Source organism: Denticeps clupeoides, chromosome 19 (assembly GCF_900700375.1).
Source record: "Denticeps clupeoides chromosome 19, fDenClu1.1, whole genome shotgun sequence".
Taxonomy (NCBI): domain Eukaryota; kingdom Metazoa; phylum Chordata; class Actinopteri; order Clupeiformes; family Denticipitidae; genus Denticeps; species Denticeps clupeoides.
The window spans coordinates 928,024-944,735 of record NC_041725.1 but is presented as its reverse complement, the minus strand read 5'-3'; the positions used below and the strand labels follow the sequence as shown (position 1 = coordinate 944,735).

The 16,712-nt window shown below is 39.8% G+C and overlaps 2 protein-coding genes across 2 annotated transcripts; both read left to right on the top strand.

Moving 5' to 3' along the window:
- The first annotated feature begins 416 nt into the window (after window positions 1-416).
- Window positions 417-5,625, top strand: ctsc (cathepsin C). Its single transcript, XM_028962361.1, has 8 exons — window positions 417-661; window positions 808-953; window positions 1,856-2,019; window positions 2,097-2,252; window positions 2,527-2,645; window positions 3,112-3,243; window positions 3,362-3,594; window positions 5,330-5,625. Exons 1-8 carry the CDS (start codon window positions 508-510, stop codon window positions 5,594-5,596), a joined length of 1,371 nt encoding a protein of 456 aa, XP_028818194.1. The 5' UTR covers window positions 417-507; the 3' UTR covers window positions 5,597-5,625.
- A 2,966-nt stretch (window positions 5,626-8,591) lies between these two features.
- Window positions 8,592-13,123, top strand: mrps22 (mitochondrial ribosomal protein S22). Its single transcript, XM_028962045.1, has 8 exons — window positions 8,592-8,779; window positions 9,016-9,173; window positions 10,307-10,471; window positions 10,565-10,708; window positions 10,791-10,874; window positions 11,038-11,183; window positions 12,732-12,840; window positions 12,933-13,123. Exons 1-8 carry the CDS (start codon window positions 8,656-8,658, stop codon window positions 13,020-13,022), a joined length of 1,020 nt encoding a protein of 339 aa, XP_028817878.1. The 5' UTR covers window positions 8,592-8,655; the 3' UTR covers window positions 13,023-13,123.
- Window positions 13,124-16,712: the final 3,589 nt, after the last annotated feature.

Here is a 16,712-nt window from a genome sequence, read left to right as displayed (position 1 = left end):
AAACGCTCCTGGTCATAATTTTTAAACAAACATACAAACCAACAGAATATATTCCAACATATACCAACAGAGTTTTTCAGCTTCATTTTTGTATTACTGTATTGCATTATATTGCGTTTTTATTTATTTAAGACAATGGGGTGCTTAATCTCCAAATATCTTATTTTAAAATGGGTTAAGGGAGTCTTAAGGGAGTGCTCATTTGGTCAACGTGTTCCATAAGCTCTATATCGTTTATTAAAAATTACATTTTACATAATTACATAAATTACATAAAAGCACTGCTATTATCTATGTTTTATAAGGACGAGTGTGCAGAAGATCGAGTGTGTGATCACTTTAAAACGCTCAGTACCTCTGATTTGACTTCCGCAAAGTGCTGTGACATCACGTGGATTTATAAAATCACGTGATCAGAGGGATAGTTCAGTTTCGACCTTGCGCTTATTCCGCTGCACTGTGTATTCCCCAGTGCCATAGTCGGTGTTAAGGAACAGTAAGAACGGGATGGTGCGGTTCCTCCTGTGCTTGTTAGTGCTGCTGGCACAGGACGCAAAATGCGACACTCCAGCGAATTGTTCTTACGAGGAGCTGGTGGGAACCTGGCTCTTTCAGGTATCTGAAGGGGGAAAGGACCGCAGTATCAACTGTTCTTTCATGGGTGAGTGTCCAGGGCACCGCAGCAGTTGCTGGAGTCACTCAGAACGTAACCGTTGCATGTTGCATGATAAGCTTTTAAATTCATGCAACATTGGATGTCACGCGTCACAGCGATTATAATCGTTTGTTTACTATTATTTTTAATAGGCCCTACAGTGAAAACCGTGACTGTAACCCTGGAGAAACTGTCGCTCGCCGCGGATGACATTGGGAACTCCGGATTCTTCACACTGATCTACAACCAGGGTTTCGAAGTAGTTCTGTCCGGTTACAAATGGTTTGGCTTTTTCAAGGCGAGTTGCCATACTCGGCCCTTTACTTTCGATTTACGATGTCTTATGATCAGCTGCTTTGTGATCAACATGCGGAGTGACTGTTAATCATTTCCTCAATTAGTTTCTCTTTTTCTTTTTTTGTAATGCATTGCAACCCTTGATGTAACTTCTCCTGAAACACGAATATGATTTTAATTGAAACAATCATGGTGATCACAGAGTCATTAGGAGGCGACGATTTTTCAAATTACCCGTTTCGCCTTAAAGGCTGCTCAGCAGGCTGCAATATCCATATTTGGCCTGTAGGGGGATGCTTAGTCATGAAATCTGAAATGAACATCATAAGAAATAAAGAACGTCTTAAATCTGAATATGAACGTGATCTCTGTGTCCACTCAACATTTAATTATTTTATATAGTATACATTGTTTTATATTCTGGCCCAGCCCTTTTTATTCATATGCACATTAGTTTATAATCTAGTTAATTCTTGGCAGGAAAACCAGGGTTTCAAAGCTCTGGCCCACTGAAATCATGCATCTCATGATTTTTGAGAGTGGGGCTGGTAGAAGCCCAATGGGTAACACACTATGAATAACACCACAAATGTTTATGTTAAAAGGACGTGTAGTAAATGAGGTTGAATATGGACATTTTCAGGTAAGATAATTGGTGTTCATAAGCTTTGGCATGATTTTTGAGAGCAGGGGTGATGATAGCCTAGTGGAAAGTGTACACACCCCATATGAACCAGACAGTCACAGGTTTAAATTCCACTTACTACCATCCAGGGGGACTGTATCTCTAACTACTGATTGTTGCTGTGGATAAATGCTAAATGATGTCTGCTAAATTCTGTAATGGTCAATACATAGAAATTTAAGTTGTATTTGTCTCTCTGTCTACCTGCTATGCTGCAGTACACCCAAAATGGCCCTGAAGTGACCAGTTACTGTGACCAGACATTGCCTGGCTGGGTACATGATGTCTTGGGCAACAACTGGGCTTGTTTCATTGGGAAGAAGCTGAATCCTGTTTCTCCACGCAAACATTTCAGTCACTCGGACAGTCTAAAGGACGCACTGTGAGTTTGGTGTTTGTGTGTGTGTGTGTAAAAGTCATTTTAAGGAAAGCAAATAACATTTCTTTGTCTGCATCTAGGTTTTTGCAGCAGGTGTATAAGCCCAGCGAGGATTTTGTGAATGCCATCAATGCAGCACAGAACTATTGGAAGGCTTCCACCTACAGTGAGCACCAACTCTACACATTCCACCAACTACTGCAAAGAACAGGAGGGACTAGATCAACTATTCCAAGGTATTCTCTCTCAAAAATGGTTCTTAAACAAATTCTACTGTATACTCTGTGTGTGCACCAGCTCCTATTGAGAGCAGCAGGGATGACATCAGATATACTACTCGTACCATACAGTTCAGTTCAGCAGCTAAGGAAGTTGACTTGTATCCAGAAAGTTAAGCTTTTCCTTATACACCACTGGTCCATTGTTCACAAAAGAATGGTGCTGCTCACATGCATGTGCTCTGTGAGGCTGTGTAAACATTCTGTGTACTGTCTCTGTGAACCCATGCAGACATGTATACCCTGCCGCTATAAGTGAGGAACTGGAAAAATTGGCAGCGGGCCTTCCTGAAAATTGGGACTGGAGAAATGTGGGAGGAATCAACTATGTGAGCCCTGTTCGCAACCAAGGTAAAATTCAACAGTCAACACCTTTTTACTTTATCTGGCTAATTCTACCATCCCCCACAGTGGAAAGGTGTGTGGTGGGAGTCTAAACTCAACTACTGCAGCGGTCCATTGACTGGGTTTCCGCTGAAGACTATACAACCTCTTCAGCTGATCCAGAATGCAGCTCCAAGATTTTTCTACTTGTCCCCCATAAATAGCAGTTATTAAATAAAAATTTTGAGTGACTTTGTTACAGGTGACCCTGGATCAACTCTGCATTATTAGTCTTACTCTGGTACATGATTGAGTAATTGGTTGTCATGTTTATAAGTGTCTTACCTGATGCTAGAGGGGATGTTTATGTAAGTTCCCAATGTAGAAGCAAGAAAGAAACATTACATTACATAAATATGACTCTACTACATCAGAACATTTTCATAACTAATGTGTTTAAATGTGTGTTTATGTGCCCATGTTTGCATGTTAGGCTCCTGTGGCAGCTGTTACACCTTTGCCTCTATGGGGATGCTGGAAGCTCGCATCAGGATCATGACAAACAACACAGAACAGCCCATCTTTAGTATGCAGCAGGTGGTGTCCTGCTCACAGTACTCACAAGGTAAAAACATACACAAACACAGAGCCCAGAACAGGCTTTTGTAAGTAAATATAAGCTACTTATAACATTTTCATGGCACTTAAAGTTTCTTTCTCTATCTTTTTTTAACTCTATTCAGGCTGTGATGGAGGTTTTCCATACCTCATTGGGAAATATGTCCAGGATTATGGTGTTGTGGAGGAAGAGTGTTTTCCCTATACTGGCACTGACTCTCCATGCAACATCCCTGATAAATGCATGCGACACTTCACCTCTGACTACCATTATGTTGGTGGTTTCTATGGTAATTGCAATGAGGCAGTAATGATGCTGGAGCTTGTGAAGGATGGCCCCATGGCTGTGGCCTTTGAGGTAAGAAAGATCAGATTTTAAATCAGACTAGGGCTGCAACTAACGATTATTTTAATAATCGATTAATCTGTCGATTTTTTTTTTTTTTTATTAATCATAGAATCGTATTTTTAAAAAAAACAAGAAAAGCATTCATTTCCAACCCTTTATTCAAAAACAGAACAAAAATCTTTAGAAAGTGCACAAACATGTTGCTCCTTGAGCTGTTATAATAAAAATGGACTAACACAAAAACATACACATGTATGCTTTACATCTGCCAAATATAGACTTTAAAAAAAAAAAAAAAAAATAGTGCCACCTGAGCTGCCAGAACGATAATTTATAAAAAAAAAAATAAAGAACAATACAAATCAGAAAATTTAACAGGATTTGTTTGAATGTCATAACTTGTTCTCCACACTACACTGCAGATGCACACACTCGCAGATGCACACACTCACAAACTCTCACACTGACACACACACACACACTGCAACAAAATGCTTTTTGTCCTGATTTCAGTCCAAATCTCTAAAAAATCTTAAATCAAGATACATTTACTAGACACATGAAATAGCATAAGAAATGATGTCTTGTTTTCTGATAAAACATCTCAGAATTAAGTGATTGTTTAAAACAAGCTAAATTATCTGCCAATGGGGTAAGAAAACTAATCTTAATGAGATATAATCTCAAACAGAAGTTTTAAGCATCACTTAATTTTCTCATACCATTTTTTCTTGTCTAGTAATCTTGATTTAAGATTTTTTAGATATTTGGACTGGAAACGAGACAAAATTACTAGGTAAGAAAAGCTTTTTTTGCAGTGTAGCTATACATAACAGATGGAAAAATGAAGGGTCCAAAAAAAGGCTAGTGAATAAAAACATGCCTTTAGTCTTTTAATGCAAAGTAACTATAGCAGCCCTGCTTTACTACTGTTATTAACGAGCTAACGCTAACTTGTCATGCTGGATGACGGGTAAACATTTACATTTACAGCATTTATCAGACGCCCTTATCCAGAGCGACTTACAATCAGTAGGTACAGGGACAGTCCCCCTGGAGCAACTTAGGGTTAAGTGTCTTGCTCAGGGACACAATAGGCGAGTCGTCCACGCGGAGACGCAGAGTCCGAATGCTGTTTCATCCCCCCTCCACACCTGTAGGTGGCGCTGTAAGTCCCCATCTAGTTCTCCTCTGCGGCGAGTTAAACACCAGCACCAGGGACATTACGTTCCTCACTTCAAAACGGAACAAAAGTAGGATTCTGTAGCGACTTACCCTGCTGCTGAACTCCCTTCTTCCTCCTCAAACACTCCAACATGTTTGCGTTTCAGGTTCTGGACCATTGCCGTGGTGCTCCCGTGCCGTGCCATGTCGCTTTTGCATATTTTCGCGCAGATTTCTCTACCTCCGCCATGTATCTGTCCACTACCTCCGCTTGTTTTTTTTTTGTTTTGTTTTTTTTTTTTGTTCCGCACTGTCTATGAGGCGCCAAACTCTGCTAGCATCTGTGCGTGAGAGAGACCGAAAGTGTTCACTCCGCACTCAAATAATTTTTTTTTTTTAATAATCAAACGTCTCCGCGTCGCGCGACATAACGAATCGATTAGGAAATTCGTTGCCAACTCTTTTAGTAATCGATTTTTTTTATCGATTCAATCGATTCGTTGTTGCAGCCCTAAATCAGACCATAATAATGAAGAAAATCCAGAAAACAGGATTAACACTGTTCCAATTCCTCTTCCAGGTATATCCAGACTTCATGCACTACAAGGGAGGAATTTATCAGCACACTGGCCTGACAAGTGATTTCAACCCCTTTGAGCTGACTAACCATGCAGTGCTGTTGGTGGGTTATGGCCATTGTCATATGACTGGGCAGAAGTATTGGATTGTGAAGAACAGCTGGGGAACGGGCTGGGGGGAGGATGGCTACTTCCGCATTCAGCGTGGGTCCGATGAGTGCTCTATCGAGAGCATTGCCGTAGCAGCAAAACCCATCCCCAAATTGTGAGGGTGGGCATGTCTGCTTTTTTTTTTTTTTTTTTTTTTTAAACGTTGTGCCACTGATGAGCTATAAGACATAAAGGGAAGCATTTAAAAAATCAGTCTTTAAAAAAAAAAAAAAAATGTCAAGGCTGAAATTTGTAATAAGTAATTTCGTGGAATGGTTTTAATTGCTCAATCTCAGGAAATTGAATGTTTCACCATACATAAAACATGCATTCATTTTGTTATATTGTATATATTCAGTTGTTATATTGTTATTATGAAGGGGTCAAACAGGTTTAAAAGTGTGATCTGTACTCTGTTTCACTGCCTGACTCCAGGACTCAATCTGTGCTGTTGTCTGACATTTTAATAATGGCATGAATCATTAAAATTTCTTTTATAGTGCTTCTCATTTTCTGAAGTATATGTGTGGATAAGCTTGGGGTTATGGTGGACAATCCATGAGTAAAAAGATAGTTCAGCTAGCATGAGACATGTTTTCAGAATGCCAGGAATGATACTTGACATTGTCTTCTTTAAATATGCCTTTAAAGGAAAATCCATTGATGGTGAGTACCCATTCAGTTCAGTTAAATCTGAACAGTATTCACTGTGACTCCCCCACCCCCCACAGTTTGTGATGTTACATCCTTGTTTCCATTTTTTCCACTCAAAAGTCTATACGCAATATCCCATAATTACAAAGTGAAAGATGCCATGATACTTTAAAGCATCAGTCAAAAGTAATCCCTTTTTTTCTGGAAATATGAGACTAGTCAGAGTTTTTAAAACATAAATGCAACAATATAGAGAAATATCCTTGATGATAATGACAACATTTTTTTTTTTTTTTTTATTTAGCCCAAAGTCATATACAGTATGTCTCAATTGACTTTGACAGTCTCACCTGCTCCACAGTGCTCTAGACCAGGAAGTAGTGTGAAGGTTCATCTACCAACGGTATAAAAGAACATCTCTGGAAAGGTCTAAAAATGGATGTGCACCACTCCCATCCAACGTGATAAAACTTAAGCTCTGAAAAAAATTTGTGTCATGTTTTTGAACACTCAAAAAGAGTTGAGGCTGTAATTGGTACTGAAGGTGCTTCAAACATTATTTAGCTGAGGCTGTGAATACATTTTTAATAATTTTTAGTTTTGTTTCAAGCACACTAATTTCATTTAGTCATTATAGGGTGTCGTGTGTAGAGTTAAAAAATTAATTCTACTTGGAATAAGGCTGTAACATAACAAAATGTGACCAAAAGACCAACACAATATGTTGTGGTAATTTCTATTTGAGCAACCAGTGTCAAAAAAGGAAAAATCAATATAATTTCATGAAATCTTTATTTCTTGTAGCTGCCCACCTTTAACTGATGTTCCAATATTTCTGGCTCCAGTTAGATATTGCAGAGCTGCTTCACAGGGAGCAGGTAGGTAGTGCACTTACTTTCATTGCATTAACAGTCAGAATACCAATGAAACTGTGCCTCTGTAATTTTCAATTCAGAAATAGATGTTTCTATTTATATTCAGAAACAATTATTTTTTTCTAGATTTTCAGTAAGTCTTTTAGAAATTCTGAGCAAGCTGCTCTACATCTTCCCTCACAGTGGCAGCTGACAAGGTAGTGAATCCTGTAATGAATATGAATTCTTACCATTCGTGTAAAAAAGCTCTGATTAGTGTAAAGAAATCTGATGTAGAGTATGTACCATATATACCATTGTCACAACATGTCATTTCTATACAGGAAAGTGCTCTGTTAATTTTTTTTATATAATTTTTGGCAGTAGATGGCAGAAACGGCATCTATTGTGTTTAAACCCACAATTTATCAACCCTGCTTTCTGAAATACCCCTGGTGTCTTGTTTTACTGTCTATGTCTGGTTTTATTTTTTATTTGTGCTGCCTGGTACTGCAGCTTGTTTCCTGTTCAGAGAAGGTTCCCCTTCCTCAAGAAATATGTTCTCTTTCTCTTGACATATGCTGGACCCTGCATGTTCTACAGTACAAAAAGGGCTGTAATTTGGGTAATTTCTGATGGCAAAAGGAATTTTAAAGGAATATTATGTGCCATTGATTTATTTTATTATAAATAAATTGATTTATTTATAAATGTACAGCATGTAAAATAAGTAACCAATTTTTTTGATTGAATATATTTCTAAACCAAGCTGTGTAATAAAATGGAATGACAGGAAAATATTATTGATGCCTTTTGGCCCATTCTTCCACACAATCAGTCTTCAGCACCCTTCTATAAACTCAGTTCTTTCTATGGATTTCCTATAGAATTCAGGTCAGGCGGTTGGCTGGAGCAGCTCACTAATTGAGAGTTTCATTGGCAAACATCTTGTGTATTATGACATTCAAAAAAATTCCGCACATATTTAGCCCCATCAGAAACCAATTCAAATAGCGTCAAAAAACAACAACAACAACAACATTTATTTCTTATATAGCCCAAAATCACATACAGTATGTCTCAATGGGCTTTGACAGGCCCTACAGTTGACACCCCCCACACTTGACCCTTCTGCACACAAGGAAAAACTCCACACAAAAAAAACTCTAGGAGAGAGAAAAAAAGAAAGGAAGAAACCTTGGGAAGGAGTGATACAGAGAGGGACCCCCTTCCAGGGTAGAGTGAGCCTGCAAACGGTGTCAGTGCAGGGTTGGATATGATATAATAATAAGTCCTACGGTTGTAGGGTTGGAGAAGTCCAGGATGTATTAAGTGTCATGGTCTAGAAAACAACAGACACAAACTATTATTTCCGTTTTATTTGAATCGACTTGGGAGTCGATTTATGAATTTGAGAATCAGGTGCTGTTGCTTTCAGCAGAAAAACACGTGCATTCGCAACTTAAAATCTATTTCCTCAATACAAAATTGTTATTTTATTAAATTTACATATTTCACTATGATCTGGTGACCCCCAGAAGTTGCTGCACTACTGGAGACCCATGAGCCCAGGAGGTGGCAGCAAACGCCAGTAAGGCTGTAGACTGCGTGTTTAAAAGAAAGAAGAACGAAGAAGCGTGAACGCTGACGCAGTTAACGTTACTGGGAACATGGCGGCAATCTGCTGGTGGCGGTGCGTTTTAAGGAGCTACTCGCCTGTCAAGAGAATTCGTGGTTTAGGATTGTTTATTGCTGGAGGTGAAAGAGCGTTATGTACCGGGGCACTGGACAGCGGTGAGTTGTAATTATTTCTGCTTAAACAGCATCCTGACCTTTCGCTGACCTTGCAGTCGGTGACCGCTGAATTCCTGGCAGCAGGATTTCCCGAGAGCCTACGTGAAACGCAGATATGTTTTACAAGTTCTGCCAGTCTCCCTGTACTATCTCATAATTTGTTGCGTACTGTTTAGTGATACGCAGGCGAATACAAGCTTAAGTTACTGTCCCTCTTTGTGATTTGTGCTCCTCAGGTGAAAAGAAGGTTCGGAACGTCGAGTTTGCGGATGCAGAGGTGCAGGATCTCTTGACTCGCATATCAGGTCTGAACCTGCAGAAAGTGTTCCATCCAGTTCCACAGGAGCTGACACCGCCCAATTACAAGTTGATGACTGATGGACAACTAGAAAAGGTGCCCTCATATCATATCTGTCATGTATTTCTCTCTTATTATTTAAAACTGCCATTATGTCCTCTCACATTCAGTCATGTGTTTACGTCTCAGGTTAGTCTGATGCTTCAGTGTTGGTTCTCGTCTGTATTCCGCAAGCTAAAGACACACAGATCAAAAATGTATAAACAGAGACTTGAAGACCCATTTGTGCATTTTTAATGGATGTTATTAGCAGCAGCCCAGTAGGTAACACTTGCCTATGCACCAGAAGATGAACCCAGAGGGCAACTGTTCCCATAACTGCTGATTTATAAGTTGCACTGGATAAGGGTGTCTGATAAATGACGTAAATGTGAATGCATGAACTTAATGTATGCTAAAAGAAAATTACTGCTAGTGTAGGCCAGAAGAAACCAAATTACCAGTAGCACACCAAGTAATATTGAAAGTGAGGGGGAAATGCCACAGATAATGAATCTGTCCATTATCCCTCATGATGCTCACTGTGCTTATCACAATATTACAGGCATAAATCCGGACAGCCAGACTTGGGAGTTTTCTGCAAATGGCAGTTCCCAATCACAAGTTGTGAAAGTGAAGTAATTGCCATTGTGATGCACGGCACATGGTGCACAAAATGAAATTGTGTTTAATCTGACCACTGGGGACAAAAGGGTCCTTTTAGTTGTTGAATTGATCACAGGAACTCTGTCTGTGAATTTTGCAGGGCTCGCTCTCCTTCCTTTGTGTAGTGCACACATTTAAAGAACTTTCTGTAAAGTTACAGAAAATGGTCACTCAGCACGTCTCTACCAGTGGATTTGTTTTTCAAATTTTGTATATTTGAAATTTTGTAATTCAGTGTTTTGATATTGGTCAAACAAAAGAGTAAATAACTCTTTCTCATTATAATTTTAGTAGCCTGTGATGAAAGATTTTAAGGACAGAAATGCTTGCACTGTTCACTATTGTTCTCTACTGTATGTTTGTGTTATTCTTTATATTATTATATTAGATTTTATATTTTTCAACATTTCATGCCTATATTTGCAGTTCATTATAAATTAGCATTGGAATAGTCTTTCTGTGTTAAAGAAATGTAAAGATATTACTTCTACTATTAAGACTTCATATTAAGTGTGTGTGTTTAGGCTGTAGAACTGGCTCAACTGCAGGCTCAGAAGTTGTTACAGATGCCACCAGTTTTGCCTGAGCGTATGCCCATAAATGACATCCTGTCCGAGGACCCTATCCTGGAAGGCATTAATTCTTCCAAATATGTTTTCACCGACATCACACTTAATGTCCCACTCAGGGTAGGTCTCTCTCTCTGTGTGTACCTCTGCAGTTCTGTGTAATATGCAAATAAGTTGTCCTTATTTGTTTTTTGCCTCACTGTTCTTCCCCAGGAGCGATTTATGGTTGTTCGTGAACAATCAGGTCAGTTGAGGAAGGCATCTTGGGAGGAGAGGGACCGGATTCTGCAGATTTACTTTCCCAAACCTGGCCGCAAGGTCAAGGCTTCACCTATCTTTGAAGAGGAGAATCTAAAGGTGTGTTCTGTATGTATGTGTCTCTCTCTCTCTTACTTACTGCATTCTTACTTACTGTAACCTCTCTACATACTATTCTCAGTTGTTATTTAAGGAAGACCGACATGAGGATATCCTGAGGCTTTGCTTGGTACAGTTTGAGCCTGACTCTGCATTGTATAAAAAGGTGAGCTGTGTGGGTGGGGTGGTAACCAGAAGAGAGGTTGAATCAGGTTTGTTAAATTAGGGTAAACCCAAAAACATGCAGGATTTGTGTCCATTTGGCAATCCCTTGTTGGCAGTCAAAAAAAATGTGGCGTGGGTATAATATTAATTATGTTCCTTTCCAGGTGACTGAGTTGACATATGAGGATGTGGACGGACAGGGGAAGTACAATCTCTTGCGATCAACACGTTTCTTTGGAGGCCTATGCTGGTACTTTCTGAAGAAACGGCGAGTTGAAGGACTGCTTGTAGACATGATGCAGAGAGATCTGTGAGTGTCTTATATTTAAACAAAGAACAGAACAGCTATATGTAGTTAAAGAATAGGGCTCCAGTGTCAATAGTACACTAATACATAACATGTATTATTGCCAGTGGTGGCCTAGCAGGTAATGAAATGGACCCTTAATCAGAAGGGTGTATAATTACAATTTTGTCTTTTTAATGGTCATGTGACTGCATGACCAAAGCAGCATGTGACCAACACAATACATGTGGGCTTATCCCAATGAACAGGAAGTAAACTCATTGTGCACACTACACTTTGCACACTACGAAATGTGTCCCGTCACCCTAAGTGAGCCGTGGGCAACCATAAAAGGCCCCAGGGGAGCAGTGTGTGGGGAAGTTTCCTTGGTTAAGGGGACCTCAGTAGCACCTTGGTGGTTAGGATTTGAACCTGTTACCCATCGTTTACAAATCCACTTCCTTACCCGCTAGGCCATTACTGCCTCCATGGCATTCACCCACCCCACAGTTAAACACAATGTAGTGGTGGTGGTGAGGTTACCACCAGCATGTTTGTGTTTTCTTTAATCCCGCACCTTTGCATTGTGCTTCGCAGCATCTGAGTCCTGCTGGTTATTTATTAATACATGAATAAATAAAAATCTGCTGTTCACCCTATCTGCAGAAAAAGAAGGTAAAACACATGCACACAGTGGCCACCAGTGAATAGCCAACAGCTGCATCTGACCTCCCTGGTGAATGTTAATCACCGCAATTTATTCATGAATATTTAATATTTAAAAGAAGAAACAATTAACAGTTAAGTTAAAATATTTGATGTGTGGGGTTTAAATTATTACAAAGATGCTAAATTCATCCTAGACAGAGACATACCTTACATTTCTACACAATGGAGATGATAGTAAAGGAGTTTTAGAGACTCTTCTTTTGCATGAACAGATCTAGGCACACGGCTGCCAAGTCTGCTGAGAGTGCTCCAGCACAAGGATGTGGATCCAGCAGAAAATATTTAAGTCCATCCTGGTATTCCCCACTATTTTGGCCACATTATTTTAAATAAGCCACCCATTATATTTATTGTAACAGATGCAAGGTACAAGGTGTTTCATCTTTTGTGATATTTTGTCTTTGGCCTTAAAGCTGCATGTCTGAAAGTTTGACAGGCTTCCCACACTGTTTCAGGGAGCTTAGCAAAGGGTCATTAGTCCCTCCCTCCAACAGACTGCATTATTGTCAAGTTTTAGGTACAGAACATGTGCAGTTTGTCCTTTTGCTCATTCTAGATAATGTTTTACACTGGTTTAAAAAAAAAAATATATATATATATATCACACACACACATAAGAGGACATAGCTGAGTACCGAACATCACTGTAAACAAAAACACATATGGAAGGTGTGTACGATATACTACACAATCAGGTCTTTAATCACAGTTATTTGCATTGCAGTCAATTGTAATGATCATAGCCCAACTGTTGGTTTTGATGTAAGCAATTCTGTGTTCGTGTGATGTTTTCACCATATGTGTGTTGTTTGAAGGCTGTTTTGTGTTTGGTGTGTTTTATAGTGTGCAGGATGCTGTGCATTTGGTATGTCTGTTCCACTTGGTGCATCCACAATCTGAGTCAGCTCTGCAGTGTAAACACATACATGCAAGAGGAATACAACTTCTCCAGGTAAATGCATACAGCCGCAGATGTCACATATACTGTACATGATGCAAAATGTTACACCTGTAACAATGTAACAATCTGTTTCTCTTTCTCAGTTGTATGCTAGGTTGGAGTCCCAGAGAGCAGGATTCATCGATTTGGCTTTTCAAAAATATCAACAGACCTCTACAGTCAGTTGTGCCTGAACACACACAAAGAAATGATCAGATGATGACTGTATTTAACTCCACTAAGGTTTAAACTGGGGTATATTGATGTAAATAAAGAGTATTTTCTAAAAACAGTATTGCTCTCATACTCATTGTATTCTATTTTCTACCTATTATTGGGGCCTGATAATAGGCATTTTGTATTTTAGCACTCACTGATATTTAATGTGCTAGTTTTAAATGAATATTAAATTATATAGGAAATTTGCAGGTAAACATTTTCAACATTAATGAAACATTTAAGAGGGGGGAAGCCCCCCCATGAGAGAAATAAAGTAGTAATAATAATAATTAGTCAGGTAATGTATAAATATACTACATCAAGGATACCTACCAAAAAATTTGTACAGCAATAGGCACCTAAAGTTAAATGCAACCAGCTTGTAATTGTCATATGCAAAAATGACAACAAAATACACAATAGAAAAAAAGAACTCCATATGTAGTATGGAGTAAAGCATTTAGAGTACACATTATCTTTTCAACTTAAGTAAATGTCTCCTTAATCTATGAGAAATGAGATCCGAAGACTTCCACCTCAACAAAATTAGTTGTCTAGCTATTAATGTAATAAATGCTTTGTATTTTAGAAACAAGTTAGGGGGTAGAACCCCAAATAATTCTTAAAGAGCTACTAGTTCATCATGAATTGCAACACAAACTGAAATTTAATTAAATACTTGCAGCCAATCATCATGTAAAGATGATTCACATGAAAGCCTGACTTGGGAAAGACCCATGTCTTAAAATGCATGATCTTTGTTTATCTTACTCAGAACTCTGAGTGCGACAGTGAGTGATATAGCAAGTTAAATAGCGAGCAACACACAAAGTGAAACAGTGGGTGATGCAGCTAGAAGGTCATCATCCACAATCAGGGACCAGCAAACTCGATGGGGACTTGAGGATCAGCATGGAATCAAAGATCCAACACCATGGACATCACAGAATTCAACCTTGATGTCCATGGAGACTTTAAATTCTTGGAGTGCATCCAGTAGACATGAGACATTTCAGAAAAGGCTAGATTGTTTCCCACAGTCCACATAATTTTATATCATCAAATAACATGAAAAGGTCATTTTTGTGCAACTGGATGCATAAAATTAGTTAATAATTCATTTTTATTGAACTATTAAGTTACATAAAATGTATGGTAGCATCTAACCCATCCTGTTGGGTAAACCTAAACAAGATAGTGGAATAGATAGCGTTTGAATCAGATTTGTGTCACCAAAAGTTTTAATTACAAAAGTTTTACTTTGACTTAATGTGCGGGATCTGTGGAGGAGGATGAGAGAATACATTTACATTTCATTTACAGCATTTATCAGACACCCTTATCCAGAGTGACTTACAATCAGTAGTTACAGGGACAGTCCCCCCTGGAGCAACTTATGGTTAAGTGTCTCAGTCAGGGACTGACCATGTCCATACGATTCAAATAACTTTACAGCATAATGCAAGACATCTACTCTCCCTGATTTTAAAGGCTATACCTGTTGAATTTTAGGGAGAGAGACAGGGACAGTGTCAGGTTATGAAGCGACCCTCAGTGCTGAGTGAAATTTCCAGGCAGACAGGCCTGCATACAATGAATCTGTATAATGTCAAATTTGTGCAGGTTATTGTATTTGTTTATTTAAGCAAGTCATTTAAGTATTGTGCTGTTTTTCATTCTTTTCTCTGCCCCACATTTCTTTTTTTTCCACATATCAGTATATGCAGAACCTATTGTTCTGACAAACATGTATATGTAAAATACTTCATATTGATCATAAATGGTCTCATGTCCATTGTGTTCACACCTTAGAGGCAGAGGGTTTTATTGACCTTTCATGAAAGTGCTGTTCACTTATTCTGTGTAGGGTACATCTTACAAATTGGACGCGAGCTTTGGAAGTTCGGGATGTTGCAAGTACCTGTGCCAGAGCCACATCTGTCAGAGGTATGTTACTAAATAAAATAATAAGTAAGCATGCATAGAAACGTGTTGCTTCCACCACAGATCCCTCCTTGAGAAGTTCTCAGTATGGCTCCTGTGCAGCCCTCTTCCTCCATAGGAATGGTGGAAATTCTTCTTCCATTTCTACCTGTTTAAACAAATAACAAACAACTCATCTGGGCAATTCAGGGGCATGGTGCGCATGATAAGGCATGATTTGATATACAGTGGGTACAGAAAGTATCCGGAAAATTTGTCAATATGGGGTGCTGTGTGTACATTAATGAGAAAAAAAAAGAACCTACACAACAAAGAGTGACAAAGGGGGTCTGAATTCTTTTATGACCCACTGTATGGACCCAGCACATGCTTGTCCGTTTTGTATTTCTGCCCCACTCAGTCACTCCTGTCACATGGGATCTCAGACCAGCCAGAATCAGCTGGTTCTTCCGGGTTGCCCTTCTGGTCGAACATACGTGCCAGAATGCTTTTGGGAAAGGGTGGTAGAATGGGGCGACATGGGCCACATTAGCTAATGATGAATTCGCAGGACAGGTTAAGTGGTGGCCAGGAGGTACTGGTAGCCCTCTGTACAGAAGGATATAAAGGCCAGCTTTTCATCCTGTACTGTCTGTACCACCACAAAAAGCCTACGAGAGCTGCCCCCAAGTGCCCTCTGGGTTGCTGAGAATCCATTCCAAAACTTTGTCAGGTTCTGTGACATCCTCTGCGACCGTGGTCCTCAATTCACCTCAAGGGTGTGGAGGGCTTTTTTTTTAGCGACTGGGTGTCACCATTTGCCTCACTCACAGGCTAACAGTCAGGTGGAGAGGATGAGCAGGTGTAACACTACATTTACTGTATGCTTGTGTGCTATCAGTGCTAATGAGTGCTAATGACTAAATCGAGTGCAACTGTGTGTAATCTAATGTCAGTACAAATACAGCTGCTCTGTGACCGTCTCAGAGGTTGTTTAAGAGAATATTGGGAGCAACAACACCATGAAGTCAAAAGAAAACACCAGACAGGTCAGGGATAAAGTTATTGAGAAATTTAAAGCAGGCTTTAAAAGATTTCCCAAGCCTTGAACATCCCACGGAGCACTGTTCAAGCGATCATTCAGAAATGGAAGGAGTATGACACAACTGTAAACCTACCAAGACAAGGCCGTCCACCTAAGCTCACAGGCCGAACAAGGACAGCACTGATCAGAAATGCAGCCAAGAGGCACATGTTGACTCTAAAAGAGCTGCAGGTGGGGGAATCTGTCCATAGGACAACTATTAGTCGTGCACTGCACAAAGTTGGCCTTTATGGAAGAGTGGTAAGAAGAAAGCCGTTGTTAAAAGAAAACCATAAGAAGTCCCATTTTCAGTGTGCCACAAGCCATGTGGGGGACACAGCAAACATGTGGAAGAAGTTGTGTGGTGGAAAACTAACACCGCACATCACTCTGAACACACCATCCCCACTGTCAAATATGGTGGTGGCAGCATCATGCTCTGTGGGTGCTTATCTTTAGCAGGGACAGGGAAGCTGGTCAGAGTTGATGGGGCAGTGGTGGCCTAGTGGTTAAGGAAGCGGCCCTGTAATCAGAAGGTTGCTGGTTCGAATCCCGATCTGCCAAGGTACCACTGAGGTGCCACTGAGCAAAGCACCGTCCCCACACACTGCTCCCCGGGTGCCTGTCATGGCTGCCCACTGCTCACTCAGGGTGATGG

Coding starts and splice junctions, on each gene's coding strand:
- ctsc (XM_028962361.1), top strand. CDS start 508: ATGGTGCGGTTCCTCCTGTGCTTGTTAGTGCTGCTGGCACAGGACGCA. Junction 662..807: donor TATCAACTGTTCTTTCATGG/GTGAGTGTCCAG, acceptor TATTTTTAATAG/GCCCTACAGTGAAAACCGTG. Junction 3,595..5,329: donor CCATGGCTGTGGCCTTTGAG/GTAAGAAAGATC, acceptor TTCCTCTTCCAG/GTATATCCAGACTTCATGCA.
- mrps22 (XM_028962045.1), top strand. CDS start 8,656: ATGGCGGCAATCTGCTGGTGGCGGTGCGTTTTAAGGAGCTACTCGCCT. Junction 8,780..9,015: donor TACCGGGGCACTGGACAGCG/GTGAGTTGTAAT, acceptor TGTGCTCCTCAG/GTGAAAAGAAGGTTCGGAAC. Junction 10,709..10,790: donor TTGAAGAGGAGAATCTAAAG/GTGTGTTCTGTA, acceptor TACTATTCTCAG/TTGTTATTTAAGGAAGACCG.